This window comes from Notolepis coatsorum (assembly GCF_963971535.1).
Source record: "Notolepis coatsorum genome assembly, chromosome: 1".
Lineage (NCBI taxonomy): Eukaryota > Metazoa > Chordata > Actinopteri > Aulopiformes > Paralepididae > Notolepis > Notolepis coatsorum.
This window is the reverse complement of record NC_140165.1, coordinates 117,605,943-117,619,510: the sequence shown is the minus strand read 5'-3', so window position 1 is coordinate 117,619,510 and position 13,568 is coordinate 117,605,943. Positions and strand designations below refer to the sequence as shown.

Genomic DNA, 13,568 nt, shown 5'->3' with positions numbered 1-13,568 from the left:
TAAGAAAGGACTGAGGGCCGACCCTTGGTGTAATCCTACCCCGACCTTGAACCCCTCAGTCTCTCCCACTGCACACCTCACCACAGTCGCACTGCCCTCATACATGTCCTGTACTACCCTCACAAACTTTTCCGCTACTCCTGACTTTCTCATACAGTACCACACCTCCTCTCCTGGTACCCTGTCATACGCCTTCTCTAGGTCTACAAAGACGCAATGCAGCTCCTTCTGGCCTTCTCTATACTTCTCCATTAACATTCTTAAGTGGTCTGCACACGGCGGGCGACAGACGTCGCCTGGCGATGTGATCGCCTGTTGCTCAATGACAATCGCTTAGCCCCCCACACCAGAGGCGACCGTTCTCAGGTATAATAAGCTATGTGTCGCTCTGTTTAGCTGGGGGTGTTTCCCCCCGGGAGATATAGGAGGGCGGACCGCCGGGACCGGACGTTAGGTAACGGTTGTTGTGAAGCGGGTTAGCAGGTAGCTGTGTTGTGCAGTACGAGAGAGTATTAACCTGTAAAACCCATATTGAGCTGGAATTAAACCATCATATACGAATACAACCTCTCCTCATTCTTCCTGACATTACTGCATGCCTGATCGCTACGATACGTTCATTACCACCGATTGGACAAGTATTGTTATGCAGCTGCTGAAAGTGAATTTCTTTTTCACGGAAGACGCAAACTGTTCTGTTCTCAACCATAATTTTCTTTGGACAATAAACCTTATAAACCACATCAGCTGCAGCCTGGACATTAAACTCTGTCAACATCCACAACTTCTTTTGTTACCAGAGTATAAAAACACTAGTAGGTGCATCGTGGCTCATTGTTCATTTATTAGTTAATGACAAGTGGCCACTATAGCTTCTCAAACTAACGTTATTTATTTAAATTGTTCCCGTTAATAATAATGAACATAAGTAGCATGGTAATAATACGTAGGTTATTGATCAATGAATGTATTGAATGATACATTAATGGTGTACAAATGATACACCAGTAGAACTTCTGTACTACTTCTACTGTAGAAGTCATGTTATTTCCTCATTGTCCTGCTGTGTCGCCTCAAAAAATAGGATCGAGGCGATTTTTTGCGAGGCGACAGAAATAGCTGCGCGACCGTCGCTTCAGAATCTCCTGCCGTGTGTGTTCTCTCATTCATAACGATGGAGGTGTGACAGAGCGGCTTTAACCTGCCAGGTAAAAGTGCGCCTGTCCCTTTATGTCTGTCAATTACGGATGCGCTCATCTGGGATCTGATAGCGGATAAGAGGTGAGACGTCAGACGGTGGGGGGTTGGCCTGGTGAGACGTGAGACAGGAGACGTGCGAAGTCATGACGCGGAAGTGAGAGCGGCGAGTTTGAATGTTGTTTACCTGAAAGAAGACGTGCAGCCGATGTGAGGAGCAGGAGAACGTGAACCGGAGTTAGAGAAGTTGAAAACGCGCCAGTAAACGTTACCTAACACGGGATGGATGAGAAACGGGGATAGTCCGGACGTCTACGACCTGGTCATCTTCACCCAACGCGGACTTCGGTGCGGTAAAGTACACGCTGCACTGTTGGTTGCGCTCCTGTTCCGAGGCTGTGACGCAAGCGTCTCCGAATCAAACATTACCCTCTCCAAGCTTCCTAACGACGGCGACACATAGCCCAGGCCAAACGCGCCTCTATCTCTCTCTCTACCCCTTCAGCCCAAGCCAAACATCTCTCTCTCTACCCCTCCAGCCCCAGCCAAACATCTCTCTCTCTACCCCCCTCCAGCCCAAGTCCAACGCCCCTCTTTTTCCCCTACTCTCGCAATCACACACCCACACACACACACACGCACACACACACACACACACACATATTTTCGTTAGAGACTTTCTATTTTTTCGTTCATTCACACAGTTGCGTGGTGGTCATCACGAACTCTTTGACATTTGGAACTATTGGCAAATGCCTATACCTGTTCACCCAATGCACTGAACTGCGTGAACGAACTGGTCTGTAAATGAATTGTTTTGTGTTCTAAGAGTTTTCTTATGATTTTGACTAATATCCAATACATGGACATTTTGACTGAATTGGGCATGACTCCTGAGTGTTTCTTTGTTATCAAACTCACCTAGTAATTATCTTGGCCATTAGTCCAGACCTATAAATCAAATTATTATATTATTTGTCTAATGAAAATTATTATATTATTTGTCTAATGAAAATTATTATTATTCTTTGTCTTATGTGGTACAGTCTTATGCCGGAGCTATAGGCCTAATTAACCAAATCAAAAAGGTATTTTTATCTTCATTGGCAGGGGTTAGACCTGTCTGGCGCCCAACGGTAAAGGTTATAGGCACTATAAGTGGACACCGCTACTGGCCTTCTCTATACTTCTCCATTAACATTCTTAAGTGGTCTGCACACGGCGGGCGACAGACGTCGCCTGGCGATGTGATCGCCTGTTGCTCAATGACAATCGCTTAGCCCCCCACACCAGAGGCGACCGTTCTCAGGTATAATAAGCTATGTGTCGCTCTGTTTAGCTGGGGGTGTTTCCCCCCGGGAGATATAGGAGGGCGGACCGCCGGGACCGGACGTTAGGTAACGGTTGTTGTGAAGCGGGTTAGCAGGTAGCTGTGTTGTGCAGTACGAGAGAGTATTAACCTGTAAAACCCATATTGAGCTGGAATTAAACCATCATATACGAATACAACCTCTCCTCATTCTTCCTGACATTACTGCATGCCTGATCGCTACGATACGTTCATTACCACCGATTGGACAAGTATTGTTATGCAGCTGCTGAAAGTGAATTTCTTTTTCACGGAAGACGCAAACTGTTCTGTTCTCAACCATAATTTTCTTTGGACAATAAACCTTATAAACCACATCAGCTGCAGCCTGGACATTAAACTCTGTCAACATCCACAACTTCTTTTGTTACCCGAGTATAAAAACACTAGTAGGTGCATCGTGGCTCATTGTTCATTTATTAGTTAATGACAAGTGGCCACTATAGCTTCTCAAACTAACGTTATTTATTTAAATTGTTCCCGTTAATAATAATGAACATAAGTAGCATGGTAATAATACGTAGGTTATTGATCAATGAATGTATTGAATGATACATTAATGGTGTACAAATGATACACCAGTAGAACTTCTGTACTACTTCTACTGTAGAAGTCATGTTATTTCCTCATTGTCCTGCTGTGTCGCCTCAAAAAATAGGATCGAGGCGATTTTTTGCGAGGCGACAGAAATAGCTGCACGACCGTCGCTTCAGAATCTCCTGCCGTGTGTGTTCTCTCATTCATAACGATGGAGGCGATACAATTCTGTCTGTCGGCTCTCTAAAAAAATCGGTCGCCTGGCTAAAATCGCTCGCCGTGTGGGGACCCCTTAAGAGCGAACAATGCGTCTGTCGTGCTTTTCCTTGGCATGAACCCATACTGCTGCTCACTAATCCTCACCTCTCCTCTTAACCTAGCCTCCACTATCCTTTCCCAAGGAGACAATAAAAAACAATTAATACAAATAAAAAATATACCCCTAAAAACCTATTAAAATACATTAACCATAAATAAAAACAACTAAGATAAATATAATATAATTAAACCCATGTTTCTGCTTCTCCTGATCCAGCTCTTTGCTTTGCCTTTAAAAGAGGAATAGAGACTTATTGATTTAATGTCTGCTGGTGGCCTGTTCCACTCTACTGTCGCCGAGGACAGGAGTGAGTTTTGCCCAATGCATCTTTTACATTTGACTGGGACCAGATCTGTAGGGCTCCCTCTAGTGCCGTGACCATGTAAGTCACTGACCTTGGTGAAGTAATTTCTGAGGTATTTTGGAACAACATTATTTACTATCCTGTGATGACTTCCTCTTGGATGACCCTCCCAGAGCTCGGATAGGGGTAGGTCTGAGACGGCCAGAAAATGCAGAGCGTTGGGATCTTGAGGGTGTGTAGTTAGAAGATGCAGACTGTAGGGGTCTTGAGGGTGTGTAGTTAGAAGATGCAGAGCGTAGGGGTCTTGAGGGTGTGTAGTTAGAAGATGTAGAGCGCAGGGGTCTTGAGGGTGTGTAGTTAGAAGATGCAGAGCGCAGGGGTCTTGAGGGTGTGTAGTTAGAAGATGCAGAGCGCAGGGGTCTTGAGGGTGTGTAGTTAGAGACCATTGACCATGTAGAATCCGGACCTTGTAGACTGACATAATTCTGTGCATAGTTTAGTCTACACAGGCCATATTTCAAATAATCAAAATCTTACTTCATTCATCTTAAACATTCTTGATTTGGGGGATTGGTAGTTCCCATGAAATCTGAAGTTGTTCAAACGACAACAGCGATCCACCTTGAATTAAATCACACAGCCGAGTGAAACCTTGTTGGATGCGTCACAGTCACGAAAGGGGCTACTTAATTAATTAATCCAACCCACTTTATTTATAGAGCACATTTAAAAACAACAAAGTTTACGAAAGTGCTGTACAAGTCCCACAACATAAGATAAAAAAAAAAAAAAAAAAAAAAAATTCGAAGCTTCGAATTAAAATCGAAGCTCTCCCCCGAAGCTTTGATTGCCAAAAAAAGCTTTGAAGGTCAGCCCTACATAGAGCGCATATTTAGAGATCGTCTATATCAGTGGTTCCCAAACTTCTGTTTTATGCGGACCACTAAATTGTTATCAAAGACATTTGCGGACCACCTCGTATGCAAACAGTAAAACATAAATAAATAAACAACTGACTTAAACCCAGTAATACACGAGACCCTCTTCTTGGACCAAGTAGGTTTTGTCGATAATCCAATGTACAGTTACCCCCACCCGCCTACCCATCCCGCCCCACCCCCCCCCACCCAACCACCTCCAATGTACAGTCCCCCCCCACACCCCACCTACCCCCCCCCCCAATGTACAGTTTCTACATCAAATGTATATACTCTTTTTAAAAAAAAAAATTATCACAGTACTGTATTTGTAGATCTGGTATGTCATAAATGTATAGATGTAGCAGTACTGTCTATCTGTATGTCATGTATGTCATATATGTTATGATGAATTGAAAATGGGGGACCCTGATGTAAACAAGACGAAAGTCTTTCTCTGGTCTGCCTCCCCTTAACAATTGTGTGTATTGAGCTGTACTGTATTGTACCTGTAACTGAGGGGTACAATTCCCTGACTGTATTAATCAAGTATTAGTATCATTGAACTACTACCGTCTATGTACATTACTGGCCAATACCGTACAAAGGTATATGATGCGAACTTCTCCACAATAACACGCTTTTCCACACAAATACTCAATTGTAATATTTATTACATAAAGAATATTATATTACATTACTTTGGTGCGCTTATAAGGCAAAGAATGTACGTAAGTAAATCAATATGGAATGTTAGGAATTAGATCTGGTATTCTGGGGAGGGGGGGTGTACTACCGGTTGTAAGCCAGCAGGGGGAGGCAATGCTCTATGAAAGTCAATGGTCCACGGAGGCGATCTTACTCCCTGGAGCAGCGGGGAAAGGCAGCCTGGTCCCAGGGTGCGCGCCGCGTAGGTGAAAGCCGTGGAGCCTCTGGTACGACAGAGACGGGCTCGAGTGATGGTCTCACGGGCAGGTGTAGATCCCACAGTAGCAGTGGGGTAGGCGGTTCTCTGCTCCAGCAGCTTGGTCAAAGCAATGAAGAATAATAATCCTTGCCGGAAAGTGGCTCTGCTGGTCCGGTGTAGGTATCCTCCGGTGCGCGGTAGTGCACGGTTGAACTTGACGTTACTATCCTATTAGTACGCGGCAATAAATGCTCTATGTAGACGCACAATTACCCACTTCACGTGGTCTTTGACTCGTAATGAAGGTTTACTAATAAATAGCGAACGATACGTTAAACAAACGTATTAGGATAACACAAGACTCTATCTTGGGGCGATGCGAGCCCTACTCTGCCCACGTTGCGTAGTGGGGAGAGACGTCACTTGGATAACTGGAACTGAACGAGGCTGAACGGGACAAGGGACTAAGAGGAGTTCTACATTTCTTGCGCCCTATTTATGTGCACGGTGAACAAATAGTACCATTCGTATTTCGGTAGCCGTATTCCTACGCGGAACCGGGGCTAGTTGGGACATGTTCGTCGGCACCTTTCAAGTCGGGTCTAGGGGGTAAGTCATTGGCGCCTAGGGGATCGCTTCCAATAGGAGAACGAATATTATGGTCTGTCCCGTACCAGGTAAAGGGATATTCCGTATATATGTACAAAGAATATACAAGGGATATCAAACGATATACAAATATTATACATGGGATCTCAGGCAATCAATATATATATTCGGTTTAATCTGACCCTTTGTAACAGTACCCATTCTTCAATCTGTTAATACTATTTTCAATCAATCAATCAATCAATCAAGACCCGCATTGCGGGCACTGCGTTCCGTTCTCAGAATGGATTTGAGAGAGATGTGTCATCCAGTTTGACTTGGAGCACGCACTGTATATGCGCACTGCCAGTCATCAGGGACAGGCTATATCAGGGCTCTACAGTGCGACCATATTGCTCGCATATGCCCCTAGAAATATGTGTGTGCGAACCGGAATAATCAATTACTCGCAGATTACAGCCTCAATCGTGCTTTTTTTTCTCTGCTGATAAATTGTTATACTACAAGTCCCACATTGCACTCAAGCCAACGGTCCAATCACAGTAGAGTGACGTGACTGGTTTCATGGGAAAGAAAGCAAATGACCAATCGGAAGCTCTCATTTTGCTTGTTTACTTCCTGAAAGTCCGCCATTGCGATATGCGAGAGTTTCCCGAGACATTAATTTATACAAACTTACCAATAGCAATATATTTTAGAACACCTAGATTTATCGATAGCAATAGTAATATAACGTTAATGCAACAAAACGAATGCCTTGCTTTGTTAATCATAACGTTGATGCAGTAGCGTATGTCGTTGTGTTGACTGTAACGGACATGAGAATAACATAACACTGTGACTGTGTACACATTCAAATTGCGATAATCGGTTCTAAAATTTTCAAATCGATGCAGTTGAATTTTCCCCTTAGGATCGATGCATTGTTACACCCCTACACCAAAGTCACTGGCCCACTGTGCGTGTGTGTATGTGTCATAATGTGTGTGTGCTAACTTGGCTAGCATTATCAACAGCAGAGGTGGGCAATAGGTCCAGCTGCAGCGCCGGACGGCCGGAGTGCAAGCGGTGTGACGTAATTGGCAGAATCGACTGTCAATCAATGGTCTACCTGACACGCAAACTCATAAACAATGTTTCTGTACTGGAGGTGTACAGTATTTCAATAGGCAACCCTGAAAGGATTATTTTTCTAGAAGGCATTGTATGCATAAAAGGGGCAAAAGCTAAAGTTAAGTGACTGTTACTTTTGTAGCAGTAGTTTGATTTGATAGTTTATTTGATAGGGACAGCACATGTTAATGAACAAGTACAAAATACAAAATGTAAACATGCAGGGTTGTAGCAAGAGCTAATTTACACCAGGAGACAGCAAACCTCTTTCAATAAATAAATAGCCTGCTTAGGGTAAAAGCATTGTGACAATCAATGATGATAAAAAACAAAAAAAAAAAAAAAAACAAGTTACATAAATTAAATCAGATTAAAAATGATCACAGTTCTGGTTTGCCTTAAGATGCAGTTTAAGATGGGTCTTGAACATGGAGTATGTGGGGCACTCTCTAATCACAACTGGTAGGCTATTCCAGTAGTTACCACCTTTAACAGAGAACACAGTTTTAGCAAAGGTAGTATACCGAAAGGGCACCTTACAGTCCCCTCTACTGATGGCCCTGGTGGTAATGCCAGTGTCTCCTTTTTGTTCAATGTCACTGCCTTTCTTATTAGGCCTAGTTGTTGGCTACAACTTTGCCACAGTAGGCATTAATCACTTAATAGTTCAAATGTCTGTGTCCCATTCCCGTTTGCACACGCAGATACACACACACAGTGGGCCAGTGACTTTGGTGGTATGTGCTATTGCACAGATGTGTGTCCCGTTCCCGTTTGCACATGCACGCACAGTACAAATATACATTTATATATTAAAAAATAAAAAAAACTCTGTTACTTGAAATATTTTCACTGTGCTCCTAAATATTTTTGGGTGCTCCTAAATTTCTTTGTGTGCTCCTACATTTTTTTATTTAGGAGCACATGTGCTCATCGGGAAAAAGGTTAGCGTAGAGCCCTGCATATATGCGGAGATAGTCAGACTCTAGATCTATTTGCAGAGCCATATGAGTGGCAACCATTGCGATTGGCTCTAGTCTTGACAACGCACAGTCGTTCAGTATTTATTGACAAAGCGAAGCCTACAGTACTTTGCTGGAACGATTCATTTTGCACGTACTGTATACAGTACGTGTATGCGCGCACTGCAGGAGGTGGCCAGAAGCGCGCAACTAGCCAACTACTATTATATTACTATATTAATACAGTATATTCCACTATATAGCTATAGGTGCTGTATGATGACAATACATTTGATTCCTATCTCATTTTGATCCATCGCAAAGCGCTCCAGCGCTTGAATATGGCCGGGGGATCTGATGCAGACCCACGGCTCTCGTATTATAATGAGCCCACGAGGCGTGTCTCTGTATGCAAATGACTTGCGCAAGAACGCGCATCCAGTTTAGAATGAGTGGGATTCACCATTAAAAAAAACCTGGGTAAGAACAGATTTGGACTTTAAGAACGGCTTGATGAATGTGGCGGTGGCTTTTCTTATTGTTCTCTTAACAGACAGGTAAGCAAGAATATAAGAAACATAATAAGAGAGTATTGTTGAATGAGGCCCACTGTGTTTAATGTTATGAATTAGAGTGTTGCTTATTTATTGTTAGGTTGCTATTTTAGTGTTATTGTGTTAACACAGAGGTTGGTTAATTTCAGTTTGTGTGTCGCTGTCGCCTGTCGGCCAGCGCGCGCCGGTTGGAATAGGCCACTGAAATGGAGTTTCCTATTCTCAGCAGAAAACATGGCTTTAAACTCGCAGTTGGAGTTGATGTCTCTGTGGAGGATTGCAGTTTAGCTGTGGGAAAAGTTGTGGATTATGACAACATTGTATCTGCCGCTCGGATGAACGGCGCAATGGTTATGTTTGTGGATCACATTAAAAAAGTTAACAAAGTGACTGAAACCGGCATCACGGTTAAGGACACTTTTGTGGCGGTGACTCCTCTGTCTACGCCGTATACAAGAGTTACCATATCGAACATACCACCGTTAATCAGTTATGAGTTATTAGTGAAGGAATTGTCGCGGTATGGTAAAGTGGTCGCACCCATTCGAAAAATGTCATCCGGCTGTAAGTCCCCATTACTGGCACACGTTGTGTCACACAGACGCCAGGCTCTAATGATCATGAAGAAACATGACGAGGAGCTTGATCTGGTGTTCAAGTTGAACATTGATGGGTTTGAATATGTAGTATATGTGAGTTCTGGGGTGTCAACCTGTCATGGCTGTAAGCAGCACGGCCACTTCTATCGGGACTGTCCTGATAAAGTTCCCACTGCGGGAGCGCGGGGTGGGGGGGGGGAGCAGGTGCGGACGCACCGAGGAGTTTTTCTGATGCAGTGGAGAGGAAGGCTAACGCTAATAAGAAAAAGAATGACAGTGAAAAAACAACAGGAGATCAGACTAGAAAAACGGTAGATAGTGATGGTGAATTGATGGATGAGTCTTTCAAAGTCCCTAGTGCTGTTAAAAGAAAGGGAAAAGAAAATACTCACAGACTGTTCTCAGGCCAAGAAAGCAGTAAGCATGGTCAAGGGAAGGAAGCCGGAGGAGCAGTCAGAGTCTGACTCATCTGGTTCTAGTATGGAAGACGAGGAAGACGATGAGGGGAGCGAAGGCACTGGCAGTCAGAGTCAGAGCTGGTCTGAAAAAAGTGAAGGGAAGGGGGAAAAAAGAAATATGATGTAAAAAGAGTTAAACATTTCTTGTGAGTAACCAAAAAACAAGAAGTGTGAAATTGAGGATTATTTCTCAGATAAAGAGGCTCTTTGTTCCTCTGTCAACTCACAGTTGAGAAGCGGAGAGAAGGGAGGTTATACTGCAAAGGAGGGGTTCAGACTGAAGAAAATAGTACAGAATATCAAAAAAGGGAATGTTTAATGATGATGGTGAAACACAGCTCTAGGACAGGCTGGTTCCTGTGTTCCTTTTCTTGTTTTGTTTTAATACAAGGTTTGAATTTGGATGTGTCTTTGTTTTTGTGGGAATGTCAATCTATACGTTTATATGATCCGACTCCATTTTATCAAGGACTTTGTAACATGGACTCTGTTTGAATGGAGCAGAAGGAGGCTACTGGAGGAGCCGTTCATCTAGGGGTGGGCGATATGACCAAAAACGTTATCGCGATAAAATTATAAAATTATTTTCATATAATTCGATATCGATAATTATCGTCGATATAATGTATGTCAAGTTTAATTAACTTATTATGCTGCTGCGAATGTCTCGAGTCGAGTTGATGTCGTCATCAGTCCGCGCACGTTAGAAGTTAGCCGACAAGCGGAATATCTCATGGCAATGTAATAAATATGACACTAAAATACTCTCTTCCGCCACAATATATTGAAACGACGTCCACTGTATACCACACACTACTATGAACGTGGCCTCAGAATTCATGCCGCACACATACTCGGCACGTAAATATATAAAACATCGTTGTGCAAGCTAGTTAGCCTAGCAAGCCTTGTTGTTGAGTGAGTCCTACCTCTCTACCCAGAGGTGCAGCGCTGGGTCTCCTTCCTGGTCTCCTTCGCTCTCGGCCATCTCCTTCACCGATTGGTTGTTAGTGCGTGCTCATATCCAAGCTTGGAAAATCGATATATCGAAACTTTGCGACCACGTTTCATGTTTATTTCGAGGAAATAATTTATCGCGATAGTTATCGTTATCGTTTTATCGCCCAGCCCTACGTTCATCTATGGGGTGCGATTGGACATTCAGAAGGAAAGCAGGATTGGTCTCACCCAGCGTTTAGTTTCAGCTGGGACAGTAAAGCTGAAACGAATAGTGGATGCAGTGGGCGCAGGTTATCGTAACACAGAGGAAGTGTCCTCTCTGATGGGTCTGAGGTCGGGTCGCCAAACCAGGAACTTTTTGAATGCGTGGACTGAAGGCATGAGTAATCGGGAGTGGGACATGTTACGGGACTATCTAAGTGGAACGGACATTCCTGATGCAGGAGATTTTTTTTCCCGAACTGAGTCCCCAAATAGATCAAACTGGACTGATGGGACTTTTGTTGGATTATAAAAAATTTTGGATCTACAGACTTGTACATGTTGAGTGGGAAGGCAATGTATAAATACTGTGTGCACGCTCTAAACAAGAACATGCTGAAAACAGACATTGTGTGGAGAGAGAAACTGAATGTGGAGGAGGACTGTAAACCAGTGTGGAGGGTGTGTTATGAAGCAGCACTAAACAAGAGGTCAGGAGACTTGCAGGGGTCAGGGGTCAGGTTTAGGGTTGGGGCTGAATACTGAAGGGAGCAGTGGCAGTCAGTAGCTTTGTCTCCAGGTTAAATCCGACGGTGTCTGACACTGAGTGTCCTTTTGGTCCGGAACCAGAGTCTGTTGTCCACAGTGTTTTGGAGCGTTGGTGCTTCAATTGATTTTTGATGAGCAGCTCCGTTTTAACCCCTTGTTTCTGTGAGGATGTAAATAGCGTCTGTGTGAATAATGTTAATTGACAAATGAAAAAATTTCTTCATTTATTGAAATAAAGGTTCTTAAAAATCTAAAAAATCTCTCTCTCTCTCTCTCTCTCTCTCTCTCTGTCTCTGTCTCTCTCTCTCTCTCTCTGTCTCTCTGTCTCTCTGTCTCTCTCTCCCTCCCTCCCTCTCTCTCTCTCTCTCTCTCTCTCTCTCTCTCTCTCTCTCTCTCTCTCTCTCTCTCTCTCTCTCTCTCTCTCTCTCTCTCTCTCTCTCTCTCTCTCTCTCTCTCTCTCTCTCTCTCTCTCTCTGTCTCTCTGTCTCTCTGTCTCTGTCTCTCTCTCCCTCTCTCTCTCTCTCTCTCTCTCTCTCTCTCTCTCTCTCTCTCTCTCTCTCTCTCTCTCTCTCTCTCTCTCTCTCTCTCTCTCTCTCTCTCTCTCTCTCTCTCTCTCTCTCTCTCTCTCTCTCTCTCTCTCTAGGTGGGAGCCTGTATAGTGAATCAGGAGAATAAGATTGTGGGTATTGGTTACAATGGGATGCCCAATGGCTGTGATGATGACCTGTTGCCATGGGCACGGTGTGCTGACGACCGGCTGGACACCAAGTACCCTTATGGTGAGACCCCCCCCCCACACACACACACCCTTATGGTGAGACCACACACACACACACACACACACACACACACACACCCTTATGGTGAGACCCCCCCCCCCCACACACACACACACCCTTATGGTGAGACCCCCCCCCCCACACACACACACCCCTTATGGTGAGACCCCCCCCCCCCCCCCCCCACACACACACACCCTTATGGTGAGCCCCCCCCCCCACACACACACACACACACCCTTATGGTGAGACCCCCCCCCCCCCCCACACACACACACCCTTATGGTGAGACCCCCCCCCACACACACACACCCTTATGGTGAGACCCCCCCCCACACACACACACCCTTATGGTGAGACCCCCCCCACACACACACACCCTTATGGTGAGACCCCCCCCCCACACACACACACACCCTTATGGTGAGACCCCCCCCCCACACACACACACCCTTATGGTGAGACCACACACACACACACACACACACACACACACACACACCCTTATGGTGAGAACCCCCCCCCACACACACACACACACACACCCTTATGGTGAGACCCCCCCCCCCCCCACACACACACACCCTTATGGTGAGACCCCCCCCCACACACAACACACACCCTTATGGTGAGACCATACACACACACACACACACACCCTTATGGTGAGACCCCCCCCACACACACACACACCCTTATGGTGAGACCATACACACACACACACACACACACACACACACACCCTTATGGTGAGACCACACACACACACACACACACACACACACACACACACACACACACACACACACACACACACACACACACACACACACATACCCGTATGGTGCTATGAGATGGAAAGAACCTGAGAAACTCACAATAATTAATTGATATTTATCTATTTATTAAAGAGATTTGCACTACAATCATACCTCCTTTGCATTTGTAAGCTTGCCTTAAAGTTTTTGTACCTCATTGTCTGCATTTTACTCGCTGTACTTAGGTTGTACTTAGGTTGTACTTTAGATTGTATTGTATAGTGTACAGTAGGTGTGTAAACGTATCCGTACCGTACAGCTGTGTACCGAACCAATACAACGGTATGTTAACCACTAACGCCCACCGGGGGCTGTTTTTTTCACAATCTAATATATTAATTATTATTATTATTATTTTTTTTTACAAGTCGATTATTAATTTCAATATAGAATATTCGTTGACGGCCCTACAAGTA

The 13,568-nt window shown here is 44.4% G+C and overlaps 1 protein-coding gene across 2 annotated transcripts in view; it reads left to right on the top strand.

Annotated features, from left to right (window-relative positions):
• Positions 1-13,568, top strand: part of dctd (dCMP deaminase) — a 50,683-nt gene that overhangs the window by 31,523 nt on the left and 5,592 nt on the right. For both annotated transcript variants that reach the window (XR_014620271.1, XM_084324902.1), the window contains exon 3: positions 12,199-12,334. Coding sequence is in view for 1 of the 2 variants with exons in the window: in XM_084324902.1 (XP_084181028.1) it covers positions 12,199-12,334 (136 nt within the window). In the remaining variant the exon portion in view is untranslated. The remainder of the gene's footprint in view (positions 1-12,198; positions 12,335-13,568) is intronic.